At 36.3% G+C, this 12,481-nt stretch overlaps 1 protein-coding gene across 1 annotated transcript; it reads right to left on the reverse strand.

The window, feature by feature from the left end:
* Nucleotides 1-3,072: 3,072 nt before the first annotated feature.
* Nucleotides 3,073-4,902, reverse strand: LOC140745122 (uncharacterized). The gene is made up of 2 exons (XM_073076894.1): nucleotides 4,729-4,902; nucleotides 3,073-4,032 (listed from the first exon to the last, which is right to left on the reverse strand). The coding sequence occupies exons 1-2, from the start codon at nucleotides 4,900-4,902 to the stop codon at nucleotides 3,232-3,234; spliced, it is 975 nt and encodes a 324-aa protein (XP_072932995.1). The 3' UTR covers nucleotides 3,073-3,231.
* Nucleotides 4,903-12,481: the final 7,579 nt, after the last annotated feature.

Raw genomic sequence — 12,481 nt, forward strand, 5'->3', positions numbered from 1 at the left:
CACCGCCATCGATATAGATACCATTCCTGAGGGTTAAGAGGGTCACCACACATTTAAGTTAGTTGGCATCTACATCCTTCAAAGGAAACACAATGTCTGGTAAATTCCTTCAAGATCGAATAAGTATGTCGATATTACCTCAGGGTCAAACTATACTGGCTCTACCACATGTTTTTAAACTTTAAAAGTCAAAATAAACCTTCCAGCGTTTCTCCACGTTCCACTTCCACAAGTAAAGTGCAGTAACGGTTAAAGTTTTAAGTGTCAAGTGGTTTAACCTGATCAGCAAGCTCACTATTGGGTTTGTACGAACGTAAAAGGATGAGGTGAGCTTGTAAGTGCAAAAGTATCTTAGGCTAAGCTTCGATCGTTGTGAAGTGTAAGACTTCATGAAGCGTTTTCTTCGAGACCACTATTTTGCGTGGTTACGTAATCGCCACGGTTAGGTGGTAGCTGTAGGACGGAAAAAATTGGATTTATGCCCGTTATCAATAATCAATCTGTCTAAAGATTTGTCTACGAAAGATCGACATTTGACATTTTTTCATATTAGACAATGTAAAATTTCGATCTTTAGTAGGCAACAATTGGAAAGATTTTTAGTAGTGGTCGATAATGTTGCCACCATTGCAGTGAAAACCGACAATCGTGACGCAGCAGAAATAATCGTGCCTTGAAAACGGTAATATTGTTATTTAACTATTTTCATATTTTACCTATGTTGTAGTTACGCGTCCGAGAACGAAAAAACGAGCGAAACGCTTCGTAAGATCTAATCAAACACTACAATGCCAATAAATAACAACAACAGAGCAATTGATGCTTAGCAAATGATAACGCATTGTATGACCAAGATACTTTCGCAGTCGGGTAAAGAAACATTAAAACTAATATAACAAACATAGGTAAATATATCCCGTGTTTATTTCAGAGAACTGCAGTAAATCCAACAGACCATTAATATAGGTAAACACAAAATAAGCCCACCGAAGCTCAGGTTACGGGGCTTATTAAATAAATCCATTGACCCATATCCGTTATCCGGCACAAATGTGAATGACCGCATCGGAGCATAGCTATAACCTTTCAATAGATAGGATCGTATTGACACGAACTGCCCTGGTCTTCATGCGCTTTACTATTATACCCCTTTTATAAATGTCCTACATGTTTACTACAAAATAGCCTTAGGTACTCTGTTTGCTGTTTGCTTAGATTTCCTACTTCTGACACAATCCGCTAGGGGCGCTGATTGGAAATTGTATGGGCGAATACGTAAACAAATACCAAAACAGTCATATTTGTTAAAACGTAAAAACTCATGGTAAGGGTACTGGTCTTCATGTGCTTACTATTATGCCCCTTTTTATAGATATCCTACATGTTTACTACAAAATAGCCTTAGGCACTCTGTTTGCCTACGACTTTGAGCTGTAATAGTTTAGTGGTTGAATCTCGGCGTATCAATCGAGAGGTCCGAGGTTCAAATCCCAGGCACCATTGATTTATCAAGGTTATGTGGGTCATTGTGGGTACTAGAAATTAATTATCATTTGTCTATAATGGTGAAGGAAAACATCGTGAGAACACATAACAGAGAGATCTTAAAAAAAAAGTTCGCAAAGTATGTAAAGTCTACCACTACGCACTTGGCTAGCACGGTGGCCTATGACTAACATAATACTGTTATCGAGAAAACTTAGCACTGCAATCATTTCGCAATATGTTTCAAAGTTGAAAGAACAGCGTAAGAAACTTAACGAAACGAAGCTCGGTAGCACAAGGTACTGTAGAAATATTTGAGAAACATTTCGTCATCAAGGAATACCGTAAAACTTTGAGCAGCGCTGTCTCCCGCTGAATGCGGACCAACTTTGAATGGTATATCAACATCACAATATTCAGCGCAACAACTCCGTTGCATATATTTGCAAGTTTTAATATAGTCGCGCTTTGGGAGACTCGATTTTAATCTATTTTTAATTTGTTTTCTTTTAATGACTTTTTGTAATTAATTCTTAATTGTTTAATTAGTGCTATATCAAGGTTTTAAATAGTGTCATCGTTCATAAAAATATTACTTATGATAGAATAAAAGCCTTTAAAAAAATGTCACAATTGAGCAATTACTTAATTTCTTTCGATAAACTGTTAATCTTAGTATGATCTAATATACAACATCTCCTACTGGGAGTTCGGGGTTCCCATTAAAAGTACCTTTATGAGGGTTAGGCACATATTACAAATCTATTTCTTTTTATAACAGTGAATGCAAACATTATTAAGAAACATGCCTTGAAGCTTTTCTAAAAACATTTAAATGGGCAAATTACGTTTTATTCCCCAGTGTAACCCACAATTTCTCAAAGTATAGACGTGGAAAGAACAGCGCATAACAAAATGAACATGCAAAACAGAGCTCGGTAGCTCAAGTAGGTACTATAAAAATATTTGAGAAACATTTCGTCATCAAGGAATACCGTAAAACTTTGAGCAGCGCTGTCTCCCGCTGAATGCGGACCAACTTTGAATGGTAAATCAACATCACAATATTCAGCGCAACAACTCCGTTGCATATATCAGTTGCGATTTTAATCTATTTTAATACGCTTTTATTAGCTTCAGACGTATGTATGTTGGTATGTTGGTATGTTTGTATGTAACGGAATCTTTGAACATGATTTTTTAAATTTGTTTTCTCTTAATGACTTTTTGTAATTAATTCTAAATTGTTTAACTAGTGCTATATCAAGGTTTTAAATAGTGTCATTGTAGAGTTTTAGGTCGCTGGTTTCTAATCCGAAATATAATTTGGAACCCTTGTGCGTTAGAGACAATAGTATAGGTGAATATATGTATAAATACCGTAGAACTGTGCGGTGCTCCCTTCGGCGACCGATCGACCGTGATGCACACACACTCGCGACGTCCAAATAGGTCCCCAGGACCCCCGTAATAAATATAAATTATATTATACGTCCCGTGACGAAATCTGAATACCGACTGTATGTATTTTTTGTGTGAGTAGTGGAAGAAACGTCAATATTTAAAATTTTGAATTTATTCCTTTTATATAAAATCAGTGTTTCGGCCAGTTTAGTCCGAAAGTCCGAAATACTGAACATACCCCCGCCCGAGAAAGGCCAAGCCTTTATCAATCAAAATCCGAAAACTAAACCTTACACCGAACATATAATAATTTAAACTTAAACAAATAAATTTGTGACAGCCCTATTCCAAAGGCAGCCTACAAATCTTAACTACAGGTCGAATAAATATACCTGACGTGGTTTTTAATTTTACTACCCTAGTAATACCATCTTTCCCTGGCAGTAATTCCAAAATCCGACCTAATTTCCATTTTAAAGAAGGCAAGTTTTCTTCTTTTAATAAAACTAAATCTCCGATTTTAGGTGATCCTCCAGGTTTAGTCCATTTACTTCTAGTTTGAAGCGAGTGAAGATATTGACTACTCCATTTTTTCCAAAATCTTTGATGAAGAGCTTGCACCAATTGATATCTCTTCAATCGATTATTGGGTACCTCTGTCAAGTCATATTCCGGCACCGATAATAAGGATTTTCCTACCAGAAAATGAGCTGGCGTTAAAACGTCAAAACCATGAGGATCTTCCGTTACCGCACATAATGGTCTAGAGTTGAGAACTGCTTCCACCCTAGTAAATACAGTTTCCAGCTCTTCATAAGTTAAAACAAGTTCACCGATTACTCGTTTCAATAGAGTTTTTGCTGACTTTACAGCCGCTTCAAATAAACCACCAAAATGAGGTGCCGAAGGTGTATTAAATAACCATGTTATACCCTTTATAGCAGCGTCATTACTCAATACTTCTCGATTTTCTTCTCGAATCAAGAATTTTTGTACTTCATCTAGATACCTTTTTGCGCCTACATAATTTGTTCCACAGTCCGACCGAATGAATTGTGGAAGACCACGCCGAGAAGTAAATCTAGTTAATGCTGCAAGAAAGGCTTCCGTTGTCAATTCGCTGACTATCTCTAAATGTACAGCCTTCGTAGCCGAACAAACAAAAACACAAAGATACACCTTTAAAGTTTTAGCATTCCTTAACCGTGAAACCCTTATTATAAAAGGACCTGCAAAATCCGTTTGCACAGTGTGAAATACCCCGGTGGTATTCACCCTATCAGCAGGTAAAGAAGCCATTAAAGGCTCCAAAGATTTAGCCTTTAACCTAAAACAAAATATACATTTAAAAATACGACTCCGAATCAATTGACGAGCTGATAAAATCCAAAACTGTTTAAGCAAAATAGCTTGTAAAGCTGTTGCACCGACATGACAATAAATCCTATGAAAGTAATCTACAATTAATATTGTTAATGGATGCCGTTTAGGTAAAAGCAATGGATGCTTATGTTCATAAGAGACACTAGCATTGTCAAGCCGACCCCCAACCCTTAGCAATCCGTTACCATCCAAGAATGGCATAAGTCTTTGTAACCGAACAGTAGCTTGTCTACCCCGTTTTAAGTTTTCAATGTCAATAGCAAACTCTGTCGTCTGGACTTGTTTTATTAATTTGTGCAAAGCACCCTTCCGTTCTTCTGCCGAGAGATTACCTACCATTTTAATTGCATTTTTCCGAATATTATTAATAAAACGCAAACAATAAGCTATCACCGATTGAAGCTTAATAAATGAACCAAATCTATTACATAAATTATCTGAAACCGTTTCACTAACATAAGTCAAGATTGCTTTCTTCTTCAGACCTGGCAAATCTCCATCGACTTTATGTACTATTCCTACAGGCCAAGAGTTTGGCTGTTCGTAAAGCCATAATGGACCCCACCACAAGGGATGCTCGAGTATTTCCGATGCTCGACAACCTCTGCTTGCCACGTCCGCGGGGTTCATTTCTGATGGTATATGTTGCCAGACTACCTTCAATCCTGTATTATTTATTTGAGAAACCCTGTTTCCCTCAAAGGTTTCTAAAAGGTATGGTTCTGTCCGTAACCATGCTAAGACGATTGTGCTGTCTGTCCAACATATCATATTTTTAATCTCAACTTCGTCCTGTATAGAATTTATAACGTATTTCATTATCCGAATCAATAAAACTGCTCCATTTAGCTCCAGCTTAGGAATAGTTAACTTAGTTTTTAATGGCGCGACTCGTGACTTCGCCATTATTAAACTGATTTTTATTTCACCATTTTCATCTTCCGATCTAAGATATACTGCAGCACCGTATCCGCGTTCAGACGCATCTGAAAATCCATGAATCGAATATTCTCCTTTATCTGACAGTGTATAACGTTTCAGTTTAATATTCTCTATTAAAGCCAAATCCTTTAGAATTGCGTTCCATTCTACCACTATATCTTGCGGTGGTATATCATCCCAAGGTAATTGTAATGCCCAAACCCGCTGCATCAATAATTTACCTTGTAAAATAATAGGTGCAATCCAACCGAGAGGGTCAAACGTCCGAGCTAATACAGATAAAATAGATCTTTTAGTACAATTATTAATATCTTGTAAACGCGTATGATATGAAAAACAATCACTTGTAAAATCCCATTCAACCCCCAAAATCTTTACAAAGCCCGGTCCATCCGAAGAATGGAACACCCGTGGTTTTTCTAAATGTTCTGAAGGTATATTTTGCAGCAACAAAGAGCTATTAGACACCCATTTACTAAGTTCAAACCCTCCAGAATGAAGCAAATCCGTCAATTCTTCTTTCAATTTTTGGGCTTCAGCTTCAGTTTGTGCTCCACCTAATATATCATCCATATAAACCGAAGACCGGAGCAACTTAGCCGCGGCAGGAAACCTTGATTCTTCGTCTGCTGCTAGTTGCCTTAATGTTCTAATAGCCAAATATGGACTAGATTTCATACCATATGTTACCGTATTAAGCTTGTATAATTGTAGGGTTTGATGTGGTGATTCTCTCCACAAAATAAGTTGATACTTTTGATCCCGTTCATCTATGTTTATTTGACGAAACATCATCCTTATGTCTGTTGTGAAAACATACCTAAACAACCGAAACCTACAAATTATTTCCATAATATCCTTTTGAAGCTTGGGTCCAGCAAACAAACAATCATTTAATGAAATCCCGTTAGTAGTTGCGCAGCTTGCATCGAAGACTACTCTAATTTTATCCGAACCAGATTTAAAAATTCCGTGATGAGGTATAATGTATCCCGTATTACATTCATCTACATTGGTTTCTAAAAGTGACATATGACCCAAGTTAAAATAATCTCTCATAAAATTAATATATTTTTCTTTAAAAACCTCATTTGAAGCTAATCGTCTTTCCGTAGCAAAAAACCGCTTTTTAGCTAATGGTAAAGAATTACCTAACGTAGGCTTATTTGTTAAAAAAGGTAAGCGAACTACATACCTCCCCGTCTCATCCCGACGATGATTGTTTTTAAAATATATTTCGCATTCCAAGTCTTTTGGATCCGTAATGTCACAAGGTATATCCTCAGTCTCCCAAAATTTTTCTAATAAATGTTCTAGTTCTACATTACTAGTAAAAGTCTGAGACAAATTCATATTCTGCATACCCATGCTATTATTATTCTTTACCGCGTATCTAATTGGCCCCGATAAGACATAGCCGAAGATAGTGTGCGTAGCATAAGGCAAATTACTATTTATTTTGAAAATATCTCCGAGCATAACTTCTCCTAACAAATCCGCACCTATTAAAATGTCCACCTCTCGACTGAGGTAAAAATATTCATCTGCAAGAGGTAGTCCTTCGTAGTTCCTACAAACATCTTGAGGTATATTAAAACTAGGCAACTGATTCGTTATTTTATTTAAAATAGTAGCGGTAGTTACCAATAATGGTCGAGATGAAAACCGCGGGCGAATTGTTATAAATACACCATTTTTACCACTATCTACCGGTATACCACTCAGTCCCGTGACTGTAGTAACATTTGTTTTAAACCTCCTTAAACCTAATCTATAAGCACAACTCTCTGAAATAAAGCTACCTTGACTACCGTTGTCCAATAACGCACGCGCTTCTTGATATTGCCCATGTGCATCCTTAATATGTACCATGGCCGTAGACAGAAGAACCGTACCATTAAACATATTAGATTCAATCATGTTAGAAGTCAACGAAGCACCACCTTGATTCGAAACCGTAATATTTGCCCTGTTAGGCCCGCTAACAGATGAAGTACATGGATTATCCTCCACCCTATCCGTGACAACATTAGAGGTATGTGCCCTACTGTTACCGGTCACAGTAGGTGTCGCCGCCGACCTTGCACTGCCCGATGCTGTCTGGTAGTGAGGTAAATCCATGTGAATAAGATGATGATGCTTAGGTGACTTACACTTAAAGCAAACCCATGAAGATTGACAGTCCGCTATCTTATGAGAGTTAAAACATCTAAAACACAGTTTATTTTCTTTAATAAAGTCTTTCCTAAGACCCACCCTTAAAGATAAAAATTTATTACATTTGGAAAGATGGTGTATTCCCTTTTTACAACATTTGCAGCCTACCTGCCTATTTTCCTGAAATGCCGCATGAGTTTTAGTAGTGCCATATGCCCGATGTGAATCACCACTTGACTCTAAAATCCTAAGTTCATTTTCCAAAAACCTTATTAAATCCTTAAATTCCGGAAAGTCCTTTCCTGTAAACCGTTCTTCAAAACCTTTTTTTAGACTATTATCTAATTTTTGAAAATTAATATAAAACAATAAATGAGTCCACTGATCAACCGGAAAATTCATCTTTTCTAGCGCTTTCGTATTTTCTAATAATGTATTTAAAAATAATTTAATAGAACTTAAATGTTTGGTGACATGTGAAATATAAAACAAATTATAAAATAGTTTATCTGCTAACAATCTTTTATTATTATATCTATTGTTCAATAGATCCATAGCAACCGAAAAATTATCTCCCGAAATAGATAAGTGTTGCAATAAAACCTTTGGTTCTCCAGCCAATGAACCTAATAAGTAATACATTTTCTCCGAATCAGATAAAGCATTATCTTCACATATCAAAGAATTAAATAAATCCATAAATGAAACAAATTCTTCTATTTTTCCCGAAAATGTAGGAATCTGTATCCGTGGTAAAACCACCCGCTTCCGCTTGTCACCATCATCCATTGACCTGAACTCCGAACCATGTTCAGTCTCCGAAGATGATATTTCCAAAAACTTCCTCTTGATATCATAATATATTCCATTATATTTTTTAAAATCGTCCGAATAATCCACATCAGAGCCTTCGTCCAATTCCGATTGCAGCTCCAAAAACATCGACGTAAAATCTTCATAATTACGATCCAAATCATGATACCGTATTTTAAAATTATTTTTATCTATTTCAGATTTAGGTTCCCGCTGAGAAAGATCGTAAATAGAATCCAAATTATGAATTGCTAAATCGTATTTTAATTTATTCAACCTTTGTTTAGACTTAGGAGCCATTTCAAAAAGTTGAAATGAAAAAATAAAATAAAATTTAAACCGATAGAACGCTGTCACAAAATTATATGTCAACCGACTTGACAAATATGAAAGCACAAAATATTACCGAATGTAAATTATAATCCGCAATAATAAAAATCCAAACCGAAATAAAACCGACCGAAATAATAGAGTAGACAACGACCATGCAGTCCACCTCCACCTGGTGTAAATGACCACACGTGCGCTGTTACTCTTGAGGACTAAGTTGGAACGCCTCGATTAAGTATATCTCCCTTACCACACCTTTTTCAAACCAAAATACAGCAGCTCTAAACACTGCTGTAATGGCAGAAATAGATGTGGCGGTGGTGCTGCCGGAGTCGAACCACGTAGAGTTCTACCACCTTCAACCGACACAACCCGAAACAGGAGAATGCTCAATACAAGCCCGACCGAAACACTAATAATAGTCCGAAAGAACGCCTAAAACCGTTGACGTTTCTTGTAGTACCCGATGTACATAAATAAAATAGTAACCGAAATAAATACGTGTATCCCTACGTAATAATTGTAGAGTACACAGTTTTTTGAATTTGTCCAGCCGCTGTAAATACTTATAATCCGGCAAAGTATTTACAAACGACGTGGACGTGTGCCGATGTCTACACTACTGTTCACCAACACACAAGAATATACTTGCGAGCACGGAAACCCGAATCCCGACTCGAAGTGACCAAAATGTAGAGTTTTAGGTCGCTGGTTTCTAATCCGAAATATAATTTGGAACCCTTGTGCGTTAGAGACAATAGTATAGGTGAATATATGTATAAATACCGTAGAACTGTGCGGTGCTCCCTTCGGCGACCGATCGACCGTGATGCACACACACTCGCGACGTCCAAATAGGTCCCCAGGACCCCCGTAATAAATATAAATTATATTATACGTCCCGTGACGAAATCTGAATACCGACTGTATGTATTTTTTGTGTGAGTAGTGGAAGAAACGTCAATATTTAAAATTTTGAATTTATTCCTTTTATATAAAATCAGTGTTTCGGCCAGTTTAGTCCGAAAGTCCGAAATACTGAACAGTCATCGTTCATAAAAATATTACTTATGATAGAATAAAAGCCTTTAAAAAAATCGGGGTTCCACTTACATGTACCTTTATAAGTGTTAGGCACATATTACAAAGCTATTTCTTTTTAAAACAGTGAATGCAAACATTATTAAGAAACATGCCTTAAAGCTTTTCTAAAAACATTTAAATGGGCAAATGACGTGTTATCCCCCAGTGTAACCCACAATTTCTCAAAGTATATGTGGGCGCGCCGGTAGGTAGATCTACAATGGTATTTCGATTCAACTAATTTAACCAATATTTATAAAAATTATAGTTAAAATAATTAAACGAATAAGCGTTAATGCCACCACAGTAACAATAACACCCAAGCAAAATACCAAACAGTTCAGAGCACCACCGTGCCGTGCCCACTATTGGACAACTTCTGATCTGTTGACAGTTGCGCGCCCCTTTTTTTATACCATGATACGGGTAGCCAATTGTTAATACGGAGCGGTAGTTCGAAATTAATATCATGTGATTTTAAAAACGAAATATTTATATATATGAAATGAAGCATTCTCCCACACGGCCATTCTGACGAGCAGCCGTTACGGCTCGCGAACAAAAGTTTAAAAAAATCAAATTCAATAATATTAAAGAAGTGGATAAACTACTTTAGATTCGCGGATAATATAGTCTCAATTTTAACCACAGAAGCCAAATCTCATGGTACACAAAACACGTAACTTTAATTGGTTAACCCCATAACCGGTGTCTAATAGTGTAAATAAATGGTCGTGTCACATGAAAAGAACTGCCAAATCACATGGCTGATGTCAAGTCACATGACATCATAAATTCGCTAAGTCACATAGCTTACGTACATAATTGATTATTATCTGAAAAGAATTGCCAAATCACATGGCTGATGTCAAGTCACATGACATCATAAATTCGCTAAGTCACATAGCTTACGTACATAATTGATTATTATCTGAAAAGAATTGCCAAATCACATGGCTGATGTCAAGTCACATGACATCATAAATTCGCTAAGTCGCATAGCGTACGTACATAATTGATTATTTCCTGAAAAGAATTGCCAAATCACATGGCTAATGTCAAGTCACATGACATCATAAATTCGCTAAGTCACATAGCTTACGTACGTAATTGATTATTATCTGAAAAGAATTGCCAAATCACATGGCTGATGTCAAGTCACATGACATCATAAATTCGCTAAGTCACATAGCGTACGTACATAATTGATTATTTCCTGAAAAGAATTGCCAAATCACATGGCTAATGTCAAGTCACATGACATCATAAATTCGCTAAGTCACATAGCTTACGTACATAATTGATTATTATCTGAAAAGAATTGCCAAATCACATGGCTGATGTCAAGTCACATGACATCATAAATTCGCTAAGTCACATAGCGTACGTACATAATTGATTATTTCCTGAAAAGAATTGCCAAATCACATGGCTAATGTCAAGTCACATGACATCATAAATTCGCTAAGTCACATAGCTTACGTACATAATTGATTATTATCTGAAAAGAATTGCCAAATCACATGGCTGATGTCAAGTCACATGACATCATAAATTCGCTAAGTCACATAGCGTACGTACATAATTGATTATTTTCTGAAAAGAATTGCCAAGTCACATGGCTGATGTCAAGTCATATGACATCAAAAACATTCATTAAGTCACATAACGTACGTACATAATTGATTATTTCCTGAAAAGAATTGCCAAGTCACATGGCTGATGTCAAGTCACATGACATCAAAAACATTCGTTAAGTCACATAACGTACGTACATAATTGATTATTCCCTGAAAAGAATTGCCAAGTCACATGGCACTCGGGTTATTATCAAACATAAACATGACTGTTGGCCAGACAATCATCGATATGCAAGACAATCCCGATAACACTGAACTTACAATCCACATACCGTTCCAAAGTTCGCAGGTACTCAAGAGAAACACAAAGTTTTTACCAGATTTTTGACTGTCGATACTGTCATTGCTTCACAGGGTTCACAGTCATCTGACATGTTCAAATAGTTTACTTTCCATAGCACATGTTCTCGTAGTCTGAAAACACATTACATTATATGTATAGTCAATAATTATATACGATATAACGAGAGAGCTCCGCGTTTCGTTCATGGTTTGAGAGTAAAATCTACAGATCTTTTTGTTTGGCTCGCTTAAATCTATGGCATAGTCTTCTGCATCGCCAAACGTACACTGGGTAGAGACTCCAGATACCCTTGAGAATATATTTCCCGATGTGTAGTTCTTCACGATATCTTCCTTTACTGAATTTGTTATAATGTGTCTGACTATCTCAGACAGGATTTCTTGAAAATCATTAATGCCTTTTAAGTCAGCTCATTTGACTATGACAGAATTTTATAAGAAACTATTCGAGACCTGCTCAAAACCATGCACGAGTGCTTTTCTTATTTAGAACTGTAAACAAATAAGCTGTAACAAGCATAAAAATAAAAAAGTAAAAGTTAATTTCAAACCGAAAAACCTGATGTCTACAACACAAATGTGTGAAAATAATAATAAAGTGAATTGTCACGTTCAAAACAGTTTTAATGTCAACTTTACATACAGTAAAGAAAATATCAGAGCAGCAAGTACTCCGTGGTCGTTATTCTTAATAAAATATTTAAAATACTATTGCCTTACCATAACATGAGCTATAGTTCGCACCGTTCATGTGATGACGTTAAATGCCAACGAAATAACACTCTGAAGTCCACAGTTACATTACAACGAAAACCAGGTCATTAAACGTAAAAAGTTATTGGAGTCATCCTACCTTCATTATATTATTTACCTTATATCATTTTACTTTTACCTTGAATTTTACAATTACCTTCGTTTGTGCGATAGGCATTGCTGCAAAC

The sequence above is a fragment of the Epargyreus clarus genome, unplaced genomic scaffold (assembly GCF_041222505.1).
Source record: "Epargyreus clarus isolate Ecla_fem2 unplaced genomic scaffold, WU_Ecla_fem_2.2 ptg000009l, whole genome shotgun sequence".
NCBI lineage: Eukaryota > Metazoa > Arthropoda > Insecta > Lepidoptera > Hesperiidae > Epargyreus > Epargyreus clarus.